This window comes from Anastrepha obliqua, chromosome 3 (assembly GCF_027943255.1).
Source record: "Anastrepha obliqua isolate idAnaObli1 chromosome 3, idAnaObli1_1.0, whole genome shotgun sequence".
NCBI lineage: Eukaryota > Metazoa > Arthropoda > Insecta > Diptera > Tephritidae > Anastrepha > Anastrepha obliqua.
The window spans coordinates 82,720,769-82,741,862 of record NC_072894.1 but is presented as its reverse complement, the minus strand read 5'-3'; the positions used below and the strand labels follow the sequence as shown (position 1 = coordinate 82,741,862).

At 38.5% G+C, this 21,094-nt stretch overlaps 1 protein-coding gene across 2 annotated transcripts; it reads right to left on the bottom strand.

Annotated features, from left to right (window-relative positions):
• Positions 1-11,139: 11,139 nt before the first annotated feature.
• LOC129241463 (uncharacterized) lies at positions 11,140-13,937 on the bottom strand. Of its 2 annotated transcripts, XM_054877797.1 has the most exons (3): positions 13,907-13,937; positions 12,934-13,460; positions 11,140-12,866 (listed from the first exon to the last, which is right to left on the bottom strand). In XM_054877797.1, exons 2-3 carry the CDS (start codon positions 13,203-13,205, stop codon positions 12,761-12,763), a joined length of 378 nt encoding a protein of 125 aa, XP_054733772.1. In that variant the 5' UTR covers positions 13,206-13,460; positions 13,907-13,937; the 3' UTR covers positions 11,140-12,760. The 2 variants fall into 2 exon arrangements, with proteins under 2 accessions (XP_054733772.1, XP_054733771.1); XM_054877796.1 differs by having other exon boundaries at positions 11,140-13,460.
• Between the last annotated feature and the right edge of the window lie 7,157 nt (positions 13,938-21,094).

Below are 21,094 nucleotides of genomic sequence, written 5' to 3'. Positions count from 1 at the left end.
CTTTTTGTAGTCACTCGCTTGAAGCTGCGCTCGGAAAAGTCATGAACATTTTTGTGCACAACAAACTTTGATTTTTTAATCACTTTTGCAGCCGCGGCGTGAGATAATTTTGGCCCTTTCGAATGCGTGCATAAAAATTCCGCAGCAAAATGCAGAACGAAATAATATATATCTTGAAGTTACAAGAAAAAAAGCGTGTTTTAATAAGAGGTGTTATTTTGATATTCAAAGAAAAATGCTATTTTTTAATATAAATGGTCAGATGTTTATTTCATTATAAAGAGGAAGGTATGCCGTTAATAGTGGAAAATAACATCAGGCAAATTACCATCATGACAACGCTTACAGGACAATATCTTTTCTTTTCATAACCGAATTGCAAAGTGGCTACCCTATGTCCTCGATAGCCTCACGAATTCCATCTTTGAGTCTTGAATCGACCCTGGGCTGTTGGCGTAGACCTTCTCTTTCACGTGGTCCCGTGGCCGCCAAGAAAACAGTCACAGGGTGTTAAATCACAAGATCTCGGTGGCCAATTGTGATCACCTCTTGGAGAGATAAAACGATCCGCAAACTTTTCCCGTCAAAGTAAACATTGTCCAATCAATACCATCCGATTCCGGCCATAAAAATCGTTAATCATCTCTCGATAGCGCAATCCATTCACCAATAACACCTGTTATTGGAAAACCTTTTAGTTATATGACTTGAATTATTAATTATTATAAATTTCGATTTCGCACCTTTACAACTTGTACAACCGTCAATTTGACTTCATATGTAGAATTAAAAAAAATCAATAATGTGCATACAGTACTCGGGCAATAAAGTGAACACTTCGAAATATGAACACTTTTAGTTAGAATTTACGAGCCTTGGGCTTCCCGCATTAAGTTCACGTTATTCAAATCATACAAGTTAATTCATAAACAGTTGGTTTGGGCACAGGATGGTAGACTTTTTGACGAGCATTTTCGAATGTATATGCATATATACACATAGCCCGAAAAGTCTGAAGACAAATTTAATTTCTTTATTTCTTCATTGCATTCTTAAGTTACAAAAACAAATAAAATAGTGAGATTTCGCGCTTAATTTTTTACATAATGGAAAGTAATTGCAGTAACATGAAAATATAGCAACCAACAAGTTTTAAAACATATGGGAAAAGCTTTATAAATTATATACAAAAACGAAGATTAATATTTTGGGCCCATTCTGCCGCATAACACTTCGCAAGCCTCCCTACCTGTTATTATTTGCATGCTGTCGAATTCTTTTTCCTAATACATTTCAGAGGTACTCCATACGATTCAGATCGGGCGACTGTGAAAGTGTTTTGAGCAATTTCGGAGCTTTGTGCAAGAACCAAAGCTTAACGATATTCTCTGTGTGCTTTGGAACGTTATCTTGTTAGAACCAAAACGTTCTTGATAAGCCAAGATTTTCGGCACTCTGTTTGAAATGCCTATTTAAAATGTTCAATAAATTCTAAAGCTGGGCACAGATGGAAAACAAATCCAAACAATCGGTTGAAACTAATTTTGCCACACACGTGTGGATTTGTTGCAATTTTAGTTTTCCGCTAATCGTCGATGAGTAAACATGGAACGAGGCAAAAAAACGTTTATAATGTATAGTATTTATTTGTGCATGAAAAGAAGGGAGGAGAAGAAGAGGAAATAAATGCGATAAATTCGGGCGCATGACTATTTTATGTTGTCATTTGTCCGCTCATGTGCACACTTCAAAATTTCTAATGAATTGAGAAAAATCGTGAACTTCGGGTCACACTCCCGCAACCTATTACAAATTCACAAAAATGTTTGTCAATTTTCGATCGGTTTGCGAACTGCGCAACACACGCATCAATCTGTTGAAATTTCAACCGATTGTTTGGATTTATTTTCCGTGTGTGCCCAGCTTAGCTGACACACTACTTTCCGCCATGCATTCCCACACCATGACACCACCACCTAAACACGGCGGTACCAACAAGATCACGTTGCTCAAGAGCAGTGTCTCATTTGCGCCAAACAATTTGACGACCTCTTATCCCAGAAATACAAAATTTTCTTTTACCTGAAAAAATGACTTGTTTTCAAAACTCTACAGGCTTATTTATATAAGTATTAACGTTCACTTGTAAAATAAACGGCTTTCTTGGAGCGACAGTACCATGATAAAATGTAAAACTTCTAGCGGTTTCCGCACAAATACTTTTTTTAATATTTGGTTTATATTTTCAACCATTTTTGATGATGCAATTCGATGGTTAACCTTTGCCATTTTGATTATCCTGTAATCTTTTTGGACCGAATGTGTTCTTGAATGCACTGACCTGCCCGGTTTGCTTGACATTGCTTACTACAATAGTTTTGCCAATATCTGGAAAACTATTTATAATTTTCCTCAATTTTGTAATTATTTTTCTTTCGATGCACTAATATATTTTCCCTTGATTTAACGCTTTTAAATAAAATGTGCAACTGAGTTTGCTAATCGATCAATTATAATAAGAAAATAATGAAAAGTGCTCAAAAACGAGAAAAAAATCCAAATAAGATAACGGCAATGGCAACCTCTGAGTGTATTTCTGTCATGAAAAAGCTCCTCATAAAAAATATCTGCCGTTCGGAATCGGCTTGAAGCTGTAGGTCCCTCCATTTGTGGAACAACATCAATACGCACGCCACAAATAGGAGGAGGAGTTCGGCCAAACACCCAAAAAGGGTGTACGCGCTTGCACCCTTTATTGGAATTCGTTTTAGAGTTCACAATTGAAATAAAGGAAGACATTTTTTTGCCTTATCTTTTGAGATTCAGAAAAGTGAACAAAGTCGCAAATGGAACCCGCAGGGTATTAAATAGCGTAAGATGAGGAGTGTAAAGGCACCTAAAAAAAGAAATTCCAAGAATGAAATTTCAAATTATGCGTAGTTCGAAAAATCGGCATCGGCAGTAAAATCGTATAAATTAAGAAAATTACAAATTTTTTCCAAGCAACGTAGCATAGCAACAATCGATTTAAACTAAATCCGATTTTTTTTTAAAGGAACCCTGGAAATGAAGTTGAATGAGAAACATCCAAACAGTTTTTCTTCAAAAATAATAGGACTACGAATAAGTTCGTGCGGTTTTACAACAGATGGCGTAACTTGATTATTATTCCATCGATCCACATTTCCAAACATTCATTGGAGAGCTACTGTCGTAAGGCACAAACGTCAGTATAAGTTTTTTATTTGAAGCGTAAACAACAATATTTTTACCACACTTGAAAAAGTCGAATTTCGTGCCAAATAATGTGTTTTTGCGGAGAATTCTTCTTCATTATTTTAATATGAAGAAAAAAGCAGCCGAAAGTCATCGTATCTTGGTGGAAGTTTATGGTGAGCATGCTCTAGCTGAGCGAACGTGCCAGAAGTGGTTTGCACGCTTTAAAAGTGGTGATTTTGGCTTGGAAGACGAGGAACGCGAGGGTGCGCCGCCAAAGTTCATGGATACCGAATTGGAGGAATTGCTCGATCAAGATCCGGCTCAAACGCAAGAAGAGGTTGCAAAAACTTTGGGAGTTGATCAATCAACCATTTCCAAACGTTTAAAAGCCATGGGAATGATCCGAAAGGTAGGCCATTGGGTGCCGTATGAATTGAAGCCAAGAGACGTTGAACGCCGTTTTATGGCATGCGAACAACTGCTTCAACGGCACAAAAGAAAGGGTTTTTTGCATCGAATTGTGACTGGCGATGAAAAGTGGGTCCATTACGACAATCCAAAATGTCGGGCAACGTATGGATACCCTGGCCATGCTTCAACATCGACGTCGGCGCAGAATATTCATGGCCTGAAGGTTATGCTGTGTATCTGGTGGGACCAGCTGGGTGTTGTGTATTATGAGCTACTGAAACCGAATGAAACGATTACGGGGGATGTCTACCGACGACAATTGATGCGTTTGAGCCGAGCACTGCGAGAAAAACGACCGCAATACGCCGATAGACACGACAAAGTTATTTTGCAACATGACAATGCTCGGCCACATGTTGCACAAGTGGTCAAAACATACTTAGAAACGCTCAAATGGGATGTCCTACCCCACCCGCCGTATAGTCCAGACCTTGCGCCATCCGATTACTATCTCTTCCGATCGATGCAACATGGCCTGGCTGACCAGCACTTCCGTAATTACGATGAAGTCAAAAAATGGATCGATTCGTGGATTGCGGCAAAACCGACCGAATTTTTCACAAAGGGAATCCGTGAATTGCCAGAAAGATGGGAAAAAGTAGTAGTAAGCGATGGACAATACTTTGAATATTAAATTTGTAACCATTTTACGTCAATAAAGTTTCAAATTTCGAAAAAAAACCGCACGAACTTATTCATAGTCCTAATTTTTTTTGTATTTACAGAGTTTTGACAATGAAAATACTATAAAGTCGCTTTTTGTGAGATATAAAAATATAAACAGCGACGTCATCGCTGAAAAATATGCAAAAAAAGGAGGGAAATTGCTTGCTTGTGAAGAGAAGAGTAAACGAAAGTAATAGAAAATGCCTGCGTCTTGCGGCTGATCGAAAATACTATCTATGTATATATTAAATGATTGCCGATGTTATCAGTACCCTTTCATATGTATACGTGTATGTATGTAAATTCATTAAAGGTTCCCTAATAAAACTAATCCCATGCAAGTGTGTACACTTCCTGTTTTCGTTCTATTTTATCAGATGAAGAATGAACTTTGTGTAGCAAAGAAAAATACCATGAACGGGATGAATCAGGCTGAATAAAATTATAGCGCAATAGCGGTTTGTGTCATGACTAACATAAAACTTTACTGCAGTCAAGAACTGAACCGGCGATGTGTTTTGCTATAACTGCACGTACAGCTTCATGGTTAATATTGCAGTTGGCGCAAGTTGAGTTGAGTCGAATTTTTAAGAACACTTGCAGAGTTTGGTGGTGAAGTCTTATTTTATGAACACTTTTTGCTATAATTCTTAAGAAATAGTACGGGAACAGTTAAGGATGTGGTTCTGGCTCTACCTGCTTTTGCCGTAATGAGTCTTCAATGTTGCTTCGCTAGAGTGGTGTTTTTCACTTATTCAGTGTGCGTCTAAGTATTTAAATACGACCCGCATAAGTGTTTTTTTATTTCTTATCTTCTATCTTCTTATTTCTTCTCTTTCTATTTTTTATACAGACTCTAATAAAACTAATTTTTCTCTTTTTTTAGATCGTTTATGGTGCTGATGGACAACCGATTCGTGCGGAAAAACGTGGACGTGGCAAAGCGCGCTCTACTGCAGGCAATGGAACACCAATAACTGGGGTAAGTGAAAATCGTCAATAAATTGATATACTTACATATGTAGTTCCATACATGCTTCAATTTGATATAAATATAAATAGGGCGTTAAAAAATTCATAGCATACACAATTTTGGAAGAATTTATTATTTTTTTACTCTAAAAGTAAATCTTGTAATTTATTAGGTAATAAAAGTGAATATAACTTTTTACTGTAATTTGAAATCTAAGGTTTACGCCAACAAGCCAAAGACACTAGGCGCACTTAAGGCCAATATCCGACGGGAAATAGCCGCCATATCGGCCGAGACGTTGGCCAAAACTATGGAAAACGCCGAAAAACGGACACATTACGCTATACGAGCTAAGGGCGACCACTTGCGCGATATCATATTCAAAAAGTGATGTAAACGAATCTCCTTGAACTAAATTAAATGTTTTTCACAATGAAACACAAAAAAATGTTTCTTTTTCCATATTTTTTTAATAATCACATGGGTCAGTTTAAGATGGCCAACCCTGTACATATCCAAATACGTGCTAAGGGCGACCACTTGCGCGATATCATATTCAAAAAGTGATGTAAACGAATCTCCTTGAACTAAATTAAATGTTTTTCACAATGAAACACAAAAAAATGTTTCTTTTTCCATATTTTTTTAATAATCACATGAGTCAGTTTAATATGGCCAACCCTGTACATACATACGTCTAGGGCGTAGTTAGCTAATTACATTTGGAGATGGTCTAAATTGTTCTAATTTTTTTACACTTGGCCCTTATTATGAGCAGCGTTCGATCATCGATTGTGGAGAAATAGCGCTATTTTGAATTTCGCTCACTTGGGTTAATCACAATTGATTATTTCTGTCAGCTGGAAAATTTAAAAGAAGAAAATTGTCTAAAAATATTTAAAAATAAAAATATAAAAATATTTAAATAAGAAGACCAGTCGCTAAAAAATTGGTGAAAATGAGTACGACGGACTTGTGGTTCGACGTTGATAACAACTGGAACTAGCCAAAAGTAAAAAACTGTTGAGGGACGCTTCTAAACCCTTAGTAATAGTTTGTACGTAAGCGTAGTCTTTCTAAAATATATTGACATACATAACATCGTTACAGATTTGTAAAGGACTTCCGACTATGTAAATAGGTGTCTACTGTCGGCTTCGCATTTCATGTCGGCCCACACATGAAAACACCAAAACTGGAAATCAAAGGCTATGTAGTTCACCTTCATCCAGTTTGCTGTCGTTCTTATAGGTAGTCCTGAACAATTGAGTTCCTGCGCATATTCGTCCCATTTCTTTGCCACCTGTACCTTTAAGCAAAGGACCCATTTTGTTGTCTAAGTGGCATTGCCAAACCTACCTGTCTTTAAACAAATTTGATTTGCAAAGAATTTTCCTGCATAAGCGACACACGCGATTGTTTGGAACTCACAACTTTAGTCCTACTAGAAGTCTACACAAAATTCCCTAAAAACAAAAAAAAAATACATTTAAAAACGACTTTTTATGCAAAGAGTCTTTCAAACGTGACGGTACCTTTTTTATGTCATCTTTGATATTTATCAAATGTATTATGAAAAGGGATGATCTTTAAGATCAACATATCCCAAAATTCGAGATTTCCTGGGTGGACATAATCGTCCGAATGAGTCGACAATTTAAAAGTTGGTGAAAAAATTTCAGTTAACTGGTTCTAACGAGGATTGAATCAAACACTGCACGTTGCGTTCTGAGAAATTCGCTGCTGTAGTGCAAAGTGACTGACTCTATCAGAACCACAGCATTGTTGTTGCATTTGCATAAAAGGTAAATTATCCTGTTAATCCGGATACCGATCATTGGCCATTGGAACATAGTTATTATCTCACCTCTTTGATTTAGCGAATTTTCTTTTGCTTAAACGTTTTTTGGCCACATCAAAAGTATAGAAAACACGATCGTAGTCGTTGCAAGCTGGTTTGTGGCCGCCGTAGCCGAATGCGTTGGTGCGGGACAACTATTTGGAATTCAGAAAGAACGTGGGTTCGAGTCTCGGTCACCCCTCGACAGGCAATGGCAAACCTCCGAATGTATTTCTGCCATGAAAAAGCTCCTCACAATATCTGCGTTCGGAGTCGGCTTGAAACTGTAGTCCCTCCTATTGAGAAAAAACAGCAAGACGCACGTCATAAATACGGGGAGGGGCTCGGCCAAACACCAAAAGTCGTTGCAAGCGTACATTTCAAGCACAAATATTTGGCAAGAATGTTCATATGTATCAGTTTTTATTGCACATGCATTGGAGTTTCCATCAGTCAGTCTTGCAGCGTTCTCATTGAAAACAATAAAGTGCTCAGTCATATCAGCATTCATTCACACTACACACGTACATGCATACATACTTACCGCATAGATAAAATATCAACATAAATACCAAGCTGCGAATATCAAGGAACCAGGGCGTCACCATAGTCTTTATGTCACTAAGTAGATATGTATGTATTACGTATATACATATGTATAAGTTGCTTGATGATGACGATGACGATGACGACGGCATTGTCAAGGTGACTACGTTTAAAACACATCATACGCACAAAAGTCATTCCAGCAACGACAATAAACTTTCCTTCCACAGCTCCGTCTACTTTGAGTTGACAACCAAAAAAGTTTACCTACCGTTTCGATTTGTCTGACAAAACGTCTGGCTTGCGTCTGGTGCTACGATTCATCAACAAAAGCCGGCGACTATCGACGTTAGCATAACAATTTGCTCGTTCCTCTCGTCTTGCTGTAGAAAGAAATGCTGTCGGCAAATGACAGTAGACAAATCCACTGTGAGGCAACGGCAGCCGTTCAAATGCCAAGATATACTCGTATGTATGTACAAGCATTGCGTGCTTTTGAAAAATGTATATGTGTACGTGTATATACAACCACTTCCCACACCTACTGTGGTGCACTGAGCATCTGTGCTCGTCTATAACGCATCTACCGCACGTTTTTTCGGCAAGTTTTTAAACACGACGCACACACACACACTCGCCTTCAAATGCACATTTGTTCAAATTTACGCACGCATGAGCTTGTGTGCGTACGACTTATATATGCGTATGTGTGTTGATGCACTCTTAAATACATACAGAATAGCCATATCCATGTGTTGCTTTTATTTGGTTCACTCTTTCTGTAATCTGGTTGTGGCGCCGCGTCGCAATCGTTCCAAGCTGACGCCTTTGGGGTTTAACGTCGTGGCATTAATCTGCAATGTGGTTGTGCACTGCGACATTCAGCAACAACAACAGCAACTCAATAGTAATATATAACAACGTACAGGCGGCAAAGCAATCAGCGAACTCACCAATCTTTCGAGCAATCTGAGGCACAACGGAATGTATGCACGTATGTGTGAGTGGCACAGACAGCAGGTATAGGCAAGCCAGACGCCAGCTGACGACGGATGGCAATGCGCCACCACTTGACTTGGGCGAACGCTTTTTGCCTTTTTATTTAATCCCCTCATCTGGCCCCTTCAGCGACATTTGATGCTTTCGGTCGATGTGGACAACCCTCTAGTTCGTGCGTTCGTGCCATTTGAGCGCTCAGCAACGACTGGTATAATCTTTCAAGCATTCGTTCATTCATTCCCACACTCATTGCTATGCCTATTCTTTTATGTCAAAAAAGTGCCGCCACATGACGCTTACAAATCGTTCATAGCCCATGCTATGGCGTTAGCTGTTGGTTGTCACAGCCATTTAATGCCCATTCGCCCATTAGCCTGGTCGCCCATTCACCCAGTTGTTTCTGGTCTTGCCACATTCACTTGCTCCACTTACCATCGCTACGTTTATAATGGCAGCGTTGACTTTGGCCTAGGCTGGGTTCACTCTGTATGCGCGCGCGTCGTCTGGAACTGAGTTTAGCCAGCCTACGCTCTTGTGCATTTGTATGTTGCCTTTGATGGCTCGATGCGGATGCCTTTCAGCGATGCCATATTGGAAGTGGAAGAAAGCAATACAAAAGTAAAAGAAGAGTAGTTTCTACAGTGTGTTGGTTTCGATTTTTTAGGCAAAAAAAATGTATCTACAAGAAAAGATATGGGCTCAAAATTATAAACCGCTGGTGGCAGAAAACACCAAATTGAATGAGTAAGCCTTTTCTAATGGCGGCATCCCTCGGCAGGTATTGGCAAGCAATGAAAAAGGCTACATGATCTTAATAGTATTGTCGGGCATTCATATAAATTATGGAACAATAATCCTCAGAATGTGATAAGATTTTTAAAAGCCTTAAAATAGAGGGGAACCCAGCAGGCTTTTGCAATACATCTCGTTTTTTGGTCGCAGTGCGCTGTAGCCTAATAAAAAAAAATAATAATATATATATATATGGGTATAAAATTATAAACTTTCTTTTCGTTAAGGCGACAGTCTGAAACTGCACGTGAAGACAATATGAATGAACTTCAGTTAGGGCGGTCGAAAATATCGATTGTAAAATATAGAGTGCATTTTCAGATCAGATATCGTTGTTGTTGCTGTTGTTATTGTGGTTGTTGTAATGAAATACTTGGCCCTGCCAGTGTAAGTAGATTAGCGGTCGTCTTCGTATTGCTTATCTAACGGTAGGCCCAGAAAACTTGCTGTTTCGGCAGGTTGTTCTCTTTTGTTTCCCTTTCAGTTTGGGTGCGTGTGGAGTTGGCATATGTTTGCTTAATATTTATTATAGTTTATTTTTTATTTTATTTTATTCATATCGTTTTCATGCAAATCGGCTACTTTTATGTCATTCCAAATTTTTAAGTAAAAAACCTCTTTTTAGTTTAGTTCCAATGTACTTATATTATCCATTAAACACCGCGGAATACCGCGCAGAAGACGCCATTTGTAAATATGGCAGCACCATCACGCGTTTCTTCCATACAATTTCGATTTTTTATGTATATGGAAAAAAACGCCTAGCACCGTCAACTCAACAATGAAAATTGCCAAAAACCAAAGGTTTTCTTAGATACCTCAAACTATACTTTGTTATACTAAAAACTATAGGCTATAAAACTGTATACTCAGAAAAATTAAAGATTCTGGTTAAAAAGTTAAAGCTCTGTTGAAATCTTGAAACATTTTTCACAATTGTGCACAAGGCTTAAAACTTTGCCTTATATGATTTTTGTGAACAATTTTTTTATTAGAAAATAGTGGGGTGTTTATAATTTTCCAACGTGGCTTGTATCAGAAGAATCCACTATGAACTACGTATATAAAGTATTCAAAAAGGCCTAGTTTTGATTACTGCGTTGTGTAAATATAGCTGAATTTGTTTGCTTCATGCGAAGTTTTTTTATAGCAGCATCAGTCTCCTATCTAAATTATTCACTATGTTTGAAATTCATTCTTTCTACAAGGATGAAAAATTATCTACATTATATTGGCTACTCAAAACATATCTAATGTTGGATTAAACTGTTCAGCAGTACCTTTTCTCTGGCAAAACTAATTAAACTATGCCAGGAAGTTTTTGAAAAACTCGCCGAAAATTGCCAAATTTTTGTTTCATAAACGCCCTTAATTGATTGTGATTTTATGGACTTATTTTATTTCTTAGGTTTTGAAAGTGCCACCATCTTCACCCTAAAGCCTAGCTTACCTCGCTTTCTTAAAACACTAGGCGACGTACAGAAAATTTAGCTCATCAAAATAATTAACTTCTTATCGAGCAGTAGATTCTGTAAATCTTTTGAAAAGTAAAACAATAAAATTTGTTACAAATAAATATATTTAACAGGATAATTTACATGTTATAGTTAACTAAGATACAAGTGCACCCACACATATACGACTATATCTTCTCACTTGTAGAATTTCGGTATAGCAGATTTATCATCCAGATAAAGCATCCTCTACAAATTTTTCTCCATAACTTTTTCAAAATGGATACACAGTGCCTAACCATTAACACGGATGACGACAGGTACCCGGTAGCAAACTTGCCAGAGCAATTGACTTGTTGTTACGACACCACACTTAAACTACTTGTTTCACTTGCTGGTCGCGTATTTCCCCATTACCTTAACCGCTAAAGTTAATGCGGGTTTCCCAAACAAGCAATACTTGAGTTTCAGGCAACCAACAACTACAAACGTGCAATGAGCTGCGAACCAACAGACATTGTGTCTGGGCACTGGGGGTTCCACCATTTAACTGCACGACATCTGTTTGTCATTCACTAGCACATTCATACCTGAATACAAGTAGGCACGTCTGTATGTCGGTGGGTATGCTCATATTTCCACTTGTTTACCTTGGCTGGCTGTTTTACAAAATTTTTTCAAGAACTAAACAAATCCCTTTTGTGGACGGACGGCAGCAAAGGCGCAGCTGGTGTTACTGTGACGGCACGCGTACTCATATTCACACCAACAGCAAAGGCAATAGAACAAAGAGTAGTGTATTACACGCACGGTGATGATCACAAGAATGAGACACCAATAGCGTGAACGACAATGTCAATGCCAATAATGACAACGGTGAGTGCTGATTCCGTAGGCGATTAAAGTTTGAGCAAAAAAAATACGAGTAGTTCCAAGTAAGCAACCAAGCAAGCTCATTGGTGTAGTCAAGCAGACCCGGCGGCCAAAGCAGACAAAGGCCGTTACATAAATAGATGCCGCGAATGCGCTGAGGGTTTCCCAAGCAGCGAAATAAGTATAAGCTGCAACAAGTAAGGAAGGCCACTTCAGTCCGGACCGAACCGTACATATATAATTGAACCCGCGCACATTTTAGTAAAATTTATTTAAGCTGGCTGTTAATTTTTCGAATCCAACAGAGATGCACGTTATATTCTTTTTTCAAAATTGGCTTTATTTTGCTAGTAGCTGTGGTTATTGACTGATTTCGCGCATTTTATGTTTCAGTCAAATATAATATATTTCTTTTTGCTGGAGTTATTTTGTGCATCATTCTGAGCACTTTGGTTTATACCATAAGTATATTTATCTCTATATCTACCTCGATTAATTTATGCTGTTACATAGAACCGTTGTGTGAACAAAATTATAATACCCTTGTACACAAGCGCATGGGTATAAAAACCCAACACGGCAATGAAGTAGCTCCATGGCGTTTAATATGAGTAAAAATGTCTAACAAACCGTAAGCAGCTGCCCCAAGAGTCACTTGTGCGCTGCCGCATCTGCACTTGTCATTGACACTGTATGCGCATTTAGTAGAGTGGGGCAGAGGAGCCCCTCCTACGTATGGTACATATGTACCTAGTAATGTAGCAATCTTCTGATGTGTCTTTACACTTTAACTGCTTTGTTGGTTGCCTGCTGGCTGGATGTCTGTCTGTATGCCAGAATAAAATCGCATTCACCATACAGCGTCGAATCTTTGCGGAAGACAACCCTCTATGCTGCTGCTGACTCTGCTGGTCTCTTTTATTATGGTCACAGCATGCCAATGCTATCCAAGCTCTTCGCTGCCGGTTGCTTTGCTAGCTGCTTCTTTGATAGTCTCGTTGGTCGCTTGCGTGTGGGTATTCCCAGCAGTCGTCTGTTGATGGGAAAACAGTGCTACAATGCGGCACGTGATGTATTCACTTTGTAGCGGTAATACGAACCCTTGCCAAGTTGGCGGTTGTTGTCGTCCCTGGCATGGCATATTCCTATTGTGTAAATGTTGTTGACGTTTGCCAAAAGTGGCCAGACGTCGCGCAGTTTTTTTACACATTCCGATGTGTCGGTCTAGCAATGCTTGGATATCTTTTGTGTCCTTGTTCTCCTTCTCACTCTTTTTCCCCCCGATTTCTTTGACACTTATCGTTGGCTGACTTTGACCTAGGTGGAATACGGAAATGTGTTTATAGTCTGGTTTTATTAGTTTCAAGGGCATTTTGTTTGGATTTAGGTCGCTTGTAGTAATGGTTTAGGTACAAAGTGTTGTTTGCGGTGCGGGGTGAACACGTCAGCTGGTTGTTCAGATGTTTAATGCGTAACTATTGTGAAGCAGCTTTTATGCCTTTTAAGATATTATTCGAGTATGCGTGGAAATAGTTTGTACTGTGTTTTATTTTTTTCTAGCTAATATAAAATTATCTCATGAGAGTTTTTCACGTACTTGCTTACTCGAAATTCTGTGTTATACGATCTGGAAAGAAAGTTTTTAACAATGTCAAGAAAAAATGTAGAAGGCCTTGATTCATAATAATAATATTTCATAATAAAAAAAAAAAATTCACAATACAAAATTAACATACACCACTTTCAATAACTAGCCCTAAGACTTATTGACAGTTTTTGAATATGTGCTTGCTTCTTATTTAATTTAATTTTTTATGGAAATAAATATAATTTAGTCTCCTTATAAGTTCAAGTTTCAAACTTTGTGCAATAAAAAAATTAACAAATTTTTATTAGAATTCTTTATTTTTTAATCCGAATCTCAAGAAAAAAATTCAGTTATGCAGTCTTATAACCCATTGAACTTTGATATAGTCAAGTGCAAGTTTTAAGAAGCTCAATAATGAAAATGTCTATACTATTTTTCAAAATACTCCTCTTGCGAGGCAATAAGTTAGTTAAATACAAACTCACTGAGTTTAGTTTTGCGGCTTCCTTTATTGAGTGCTACTTTAGGACTGACTTACAATTTTCAATCTTTAACAAAAGTAAATTTGTTTACAATTAAATTCATGAATTTGTCACGTGAATGGGCCGCGTGACTGCAGTGAGGTGTAGTAGAGCGATGTCAGCAAGTTCCAGCAGGTATCTTTCTCACGGTTCGATGTCTGTTTGCCCGTGAGCGTTGTTGTTGTTTACGATTCCAGCGGAAGCGGTGTTTGGTTACTTTTATTGCGCGTGTGAACAACAAAGCGGGCACTAAATTTGTGTGAAGTTAACTAATACACTTCTGTATTCGCTTGAACCAATTTTCAAAACACTTTTGCCACTCAGAAGTTTATGCCTCCAAAACGAGGTATTTCAAGGCTTCTACAGGTTCTTCAGGCGTGCGAAAGCATTGATCTCGCACTTATTTTTGAATGTTCGGGAACAAAAAGAAAGCATTAGGTACCAAATCAGGACTGTAATACCGATGACCTATCAATTCGATCTTTTGAGTGCTCAAAAATTCTTTTGTGTGAGCCGATACGCGAGAGCTCGTATTGTCTTGGTGAAGAATAATTCACTTCGGCGGTTGGTTTCCCTTCTTTCTTGAGAAACTTCTGGCAAACAAATGGTTTTGTCCCACTCAGAATTGACTACTGCTCCAGTAGTGCATTTGCGACATAATCAGATTTTGCGGCATTCGCTTTGAGTTGCTTCTTCCGCGAACAACTTTTGTTAGATTAAGCATGTCTTGGAACACCCATTCTGTCGATTGCTGTTTTGTTTCCAGCTCATATGCATATATCCCAGATAGGTCCCCTGTTATGATGTCACAGACATACTTTGAATTACTGCGGTTGAATTGCTTCAACATTTCTTTACACCAATCGACACGAGTCCCTCTTTGATCAACTGTCAAATTGTTTTTGGGCGATATCCAATGAGAACAAATCTATTGGATCGATATTGAATGCATCGATTGTCTCTGGCACAACAACCATTTTTTGACGTCCTTCGCGTGCAACGGTCCATCCAGCAACGGTCGACGGCCACTCGTTGTACCAACGTTTCACTGAGGCTAAGTGTTCAAGTTCTTCAACACCAATCAAAACACTCAACGAAAATCGAAATAAATGAACGCACGAAAAGTTCGATCCATACATAACTCCATCCTTTGGACGAGATGAATTTGCAACTCATTGAAAAATGAAAAACCAAAGCTCGCAGGTAAAAACGTTTTATATAAGTTTAGTCTAAAAAATATCAAACTTTTTGATAAAAGTATCAAATTAAAGCTCATCATGCGTAGTGTGGCAAGGTGTAAAATATGAAACGTAACCCTCGTAGAATCTGTCATTACTTATATATTCTCAACAGTAACTTTGTTTGCCCTCTATTGTTGGAATTGATGATGTTGGTTCCATTTACCATCTTAGTAGCTTTCTAAATACGCTTCGCCCACCGCAAGTCTCTCAACTTTGTATTACGATTCTATTTTTTGTGATTTCATCAGACTGTGTTTGGATGTGTGTTTGCCTTCTCTGCATTTGCACTTTTTTTTCTTCCCACGTTTGCATGAAATCGCATTCCCGCAATTGCGCTTGCTGCTCGTTTTTGCGCGCAAGGATTTGCTTTCACTTAGAAGAATGTGCTAGCACGTCTGCTGCCACATTTGGCAGTAAGCAGCATGTAACATTGCTGTAGAATCTCAACTTCTTTTTACGAGTAAGTCCTGCTGTGAAAGTTTCAAAAGTTGCACGAAGACAGTCACTTACAATTGTCATGTGAAGCGCTTGTTTAAAAAACTTGTACTGTTGCAAAACGAACAACGGCGCTAACGGGTTTTTTGGCAACAGAGTCACTACTTTGGCTTAGATTCAAGCTTACTTACGCTTTGCATTTTAAGCAGCCATCTACAGCACTGTTACTATTGTTCCGATTTCCATCGTTTGTTGTATGAATGAAAATGAAATTTCCCATTTGCAATGAACTCCCATAAAGCCAATGTTGTTCAATGTTTTTTGTGGCACAGTGACTATTCGTACCAGAACAGCACGACGTACTATCGACTGACGGCATGTCACATTAGCCGACTGGTCCACTGGTACATTGCTATATTGGCAACGTAGTGTTGCACACTTACAGCGTTTAGTGGTACATCAGGCTGCAACAAAGAGGCAGAGAACAGAAAATGTTTTCGTACATACTTATCTACTTCCATTTTTCTGTGCCACAGACTCTTTGCTCCAGTTTCCAATAGTGAAGAGTGGGCATGATATGGTGCATTCCAAAGCGCCGCTGCTGACCTTCAACGTTGCATGCAACGCAACGAATATATACAGACATATATACATATTCATAGTCGGTCTAACAAAGCAACAACAGAAGTTCCCAAAAACATTAAAAACTCATTTTTTAAACACGAAAAATAGAACTAGTTGCAACAGCAAGCACGAATGCTGCAAATTCCATATTCCATCCCAGTTCAAACATAGATGTACGAGTGCACGCGTATGTACATAGATGGCATGTAGGCAGAGCTTCACAGTAGTAAACTTTCTATACGTTCGTGTCAATTTTATGCAGCCATTGGTTCTATCATACACACATTTTTTCATTCGTGTTTTCCTTTACACATCGATAAATGCAGTTATTCGTGCATCGTACCGAATAGTTGCAGCCTTATATTGAAAAAAACTAAAAGCCATGCATAAAGAATAATCTTGCGTAGTCACAGATCCATACATCTACATGCATAAATTGATGTCGTATTTGTTGTAACGACAAATATCGAAGCGCACCAGCATCCCGTACTGTAAATATGACGTAGTCGCCAAAAAAAGTGATTTTTTTATGGAATACCCAGTTTATTAACACCTAACAAAACGGTATTTATCACACGTATACAACTCGCTGCCTGTTTGTGAACTGCCTCACTTGCCTAACAAATGTATCACCCACCTTGTTTTTTGGTTTAACTGAATATTTATGTGGTAGTTCGCATTTCAAATGTGTGAATGCATATTTGTTGAAGAGTTTCGATAAAACCCAAAAAAGATTATGGAGGGTATATCTTCCCGAAATCATTATTTTTCTTTTTGCTGTTTCTCAATAAATCATGGAGGACTACAACTTAACTCAAGAAATTAAAAGGCATGCAGTTAAGATCCCAATGCTCCTATGTGCAAATCACACCAATTTAAAAATCTCTAATTTTCGTAAGTGCGCCCGTTCATTTTAAGGTTCAAAATCCATTGAAAGCTATAGGGGGCGATGCAAAATCTATTGCACAACGAAAAAAACACTAGGGACGTTCTGGCAAATTTTATTCAACAAGGGCAAGCGATCGTTGGCGAGTACTCTTCATAATCAATGAAGGCCCTTGCGAGGGGAGGCCCTTGAGATGTTATAGTTTTTTTCTGACGCCCTACAAATTTCGACCAAAAAAGACCAACCACAGAAATGACCGATGGCTGTGTTTCAATCCTACAGAGGATCCTATTATCATGTATACGAAGTCTCCAGCTTCTGTTATGGTTTTTAGCGTTTTGAGCAACAAAGGACTCATGCCAATGGACAATGTCACATGCCACCACACTTCTTTACTCAAGGGTTCCGGTAATTCATGCAAAACTGCACGATAGAATATTTGATAGTCACTAATAAAAATAATTTTCGTTAACGTAGAAACGGAACCAGCCCTTTAATAACCAGATCTAGAAGTCTTGTTTTGAAATATACCTACATACGTACACTACGTTCGCTTAATCCCAGCCTGCCACTGAACCAAAGAAGCCAATAAGCAGCGGCTGTCTCATTTAGTAGTCCAACCAGCTGACGGCAATGAGTTGTTAACAAAGCTTTAAGTGCAGCAACTACCATAAAATGCTAGCTTCCCTACATACCAAAATAACAGGCACACACTAACATAAACGACTCGTGAAACCGGTAGCTGCCCCACACGTGCCGCAAAATATCAAATGCCAATATCTGCCAATATCGTAGTCGTTTAGAAACAAAAAAACAATCTGTTGTGCCTCACCGGCTTGAGCGTATGCCCTTCACCGATTGGCTGAGTGACCGATTGCGCGTGACTAATCACAGTCGATCGATTTTTTAATTCACCGCAAAGCGCGTTGTACCCGTTGACCAGTTGGTGGCATTTACAAGGTGTCACACGCATTAATCCATAGATCAAAAATGTATGTATTTAACGTAATACGGGCGGGTTGTGTATACTTGTGCGCTTTAGGGTGAATCTTAGTTTTGCATTTGAATTTAAGTCATTCGACAAAATCGAAGGAAACACCTCTTAGTTCGAGTTTCCTTAATAAATTCAAATTGAACAGATACATATTTAAAATCGAATCCGTTACCTATTTATTGACTTACAAGTACATACATACATACATACATATGCATTTATGTAGTACGAGGGCTGCTTTTAATACATATTTTATTTCTGGTCGTGATCACTTCTAATGTTATTGGGCGCCATTTCACGCTTCCATTCCACACGTTTTAATGTTTAGTCACATTAGTGTTGTTTATAGTGGAGCTAAAAATCATCGTGAAAAAAAAACGGAATTAAACCGTGAAGAGTTTCGTGCGACTATTTTTCACAATTGTTATTATTGATATTAAATAATAAAAGAAAAATGCATCGATTAACTGAAATTATTACACAATTAGTAGCCACCAACAGCGTAGAAAACTGGTATAATGAATTTGCTCCTAGTCACTGTTCACCCATCGACGAATTCCGGAAAGATCGTCCAAAAGCAGTTGTTGTGCCAGAAAATATTTATGACGTGCACGAAAGTATAGAGCGAAATCGCCAGGTCAAATACCAACTGATTGATTCATCCTTGGGCATTAGTATGACGAGCATCAAAGTTTCATAATTATCTTTCGTGATGAATTCACGCGACTGGAATAAGAGATTTTCCAAAAAGTACAGTATAATTGGGTTTCTATCTCGTCATTTTCGCGCCGAAACTTATCTTTGAAAGCTCCACTTATTTCTTGTTTATTCGCGTAAATTCTTTCTTCGAAGTGACCACACAGAAAATGCTCCAAAGGCGTTGCATCGGATGATCTTGGCGGGCAAATTGTTGTATAATATCGTTAAATTATTCTTCCCGGGAACATTTTAGATGTAAGTGGAAAACCACTGCATTGAATTTAGACCTGAACTTCGTTACAGTAATATAATTTTTTTTAGTCTTTTTATATTTAATGACCAACAAATATGATACATAAAAGAAATGGTTTTACAACAAATTTTTAATTATTTTGAAATTAGTTCTTAATGAAAATTAAATAAAATACTTTTTGGCCCGAAAGACTCGTCACAAGACTGGACAAGCAGGGCTACATCTGAACGCACTAAAGTGCCGACTATAGAAGTGTTTCAATATGTGTCTGGGGAAGGCTACACAAAATATGCTTAGAGAGCCCAAAATAAAGCAGACTTGTACATAAACAGTATCTCTGAGAACCCAGTCGACTTGATTAGATAACCATTGCGCCAGCACCATCTTTTTCACTAAAGAGATATCCGAAAAACTACTCTTGGCTCGCCGCTCATCATTATCATCGCCCCTCAGTATTTGATTGGTTGGTTTCAGTGCACTTCTTAAATGATACTTAGAAGGCAATGAGCGGATGGAGGCACCATTTGGTTGCACTTTTCTTGGATAATTGTACCAATTCTTTTTAACCTAACTAGGCAAACCATTTTGACTCCATAATAAATTTACTCAGCTCTCTTATATCAATCATGTAGTATTACATACCTGCCGATCGTTCTTTATAAGAAGAACTGATAGACCGTTTCCACGCCATTTCTCAGATGACAGCTGTGGCAGGAGCTATTATACGGAAGTCCTATTCCTCACGAAGTCAGTTAGTAAATCGGTATTGTCCCGTAGAGCCGGGAAATCACTAAAATATTTATTCGTAGTGTTTCAACTCTCCTCTTTGGGGCGTAAAAATATTAAAGTAAAGAGCAATCGTAAGTTTGGTCTACGGCACATCTCTAAGATAGTAGCAGTAGAGTAAAAACCACAATGACGTGTATTTTGCTGTGGCTTAAATTCTATAGAATGCCTAATTCCAAAAGTCAAATATGTCAGTGGTGTGTATTTTGTAGTTCCTTAAATTCTCGATATAACAACAAAGTAAAAGGTAAACTCCGTTTGACAAGACATGAGACATTAGACAGAGATAAAATTATATAAAAAGTCGAATCTGGTCTACTGCTACTACCTTGGTCCGATCTGATTTTTAACAATTACAGATCCACCTTAATGCACATAATTAAATTAACCGTCAATGTGTCCATCGATGCGAGCAGAATTTTGTTTTTGTTTTTCTCTTTTATTCAAATAAAAGCTCACAGTTCGGGGCACGCTACAAATTATTGGCCCACGGCAATTGATTCGCATGGTGCCCGACAAACGGCTACTGAGTGGTGGTGGCACAAAAAATTCAAAGTCATGTAGAAGCATATGTTACGTGCTGCCACGGACTGCAACAGTTGCAACATGAATAGTGTAACTGCTCCTCTATGCGTTTACGTGCGTGCTGGCTGCAGTCGTCATTGCTATTGTCACAGCAACAGCAACAATGCCAAGGCAATGCAGCACTGTGCCATAAAAAACTGCAGACAGTGGTATTAAGGTTAAGGCGTTTGACATTTTGGGTTTTACGAGTTGTAGCTACCGTAGCATCGCATCTGTTTGTAGACGTTTATGTGCGGTGTGCCAACATCTTTTTTTGCCACGTGGCCGCTTGCCGTTTCCATGCCATGCCAAGCTAAGGAAATATGTGCACATAAAACATATACTCGTATAGTTGCACACGCACATTCGGAGCGTGCCCAGTCATATAGTCAATTTGTTGTCTGGCAGCCAGTGTGACGCCTGTCATTTTGCTACTACCGCGACAACCGCGACTGCAACAACGAAAACAACACAATCAAAACACTAGACCCGCCATGACTTGATTCACCCAAAGTGCATTGGTAAGCGGCGTAATTGAGACTTGTTGGCCTGCCTGCCTCGCATTTGTCGGCGCAACGACGTGTGCACCGTTAACATCACGAGTACAATAATACATACATACTAACAAACATTTATGCGTTGTGTTACCTGTCGTTTGTGGCATGTGCGT

Bases quoted from the DNA above. Each gene is read 5' to 3' on its own strand.
- LOC129241463 (XM_054877796.1), bottom strand. From the start codon at position 13,205: ATGCCCTTGAAACTAATAAAACCAGACTATAAACACATTTCCGTATTC.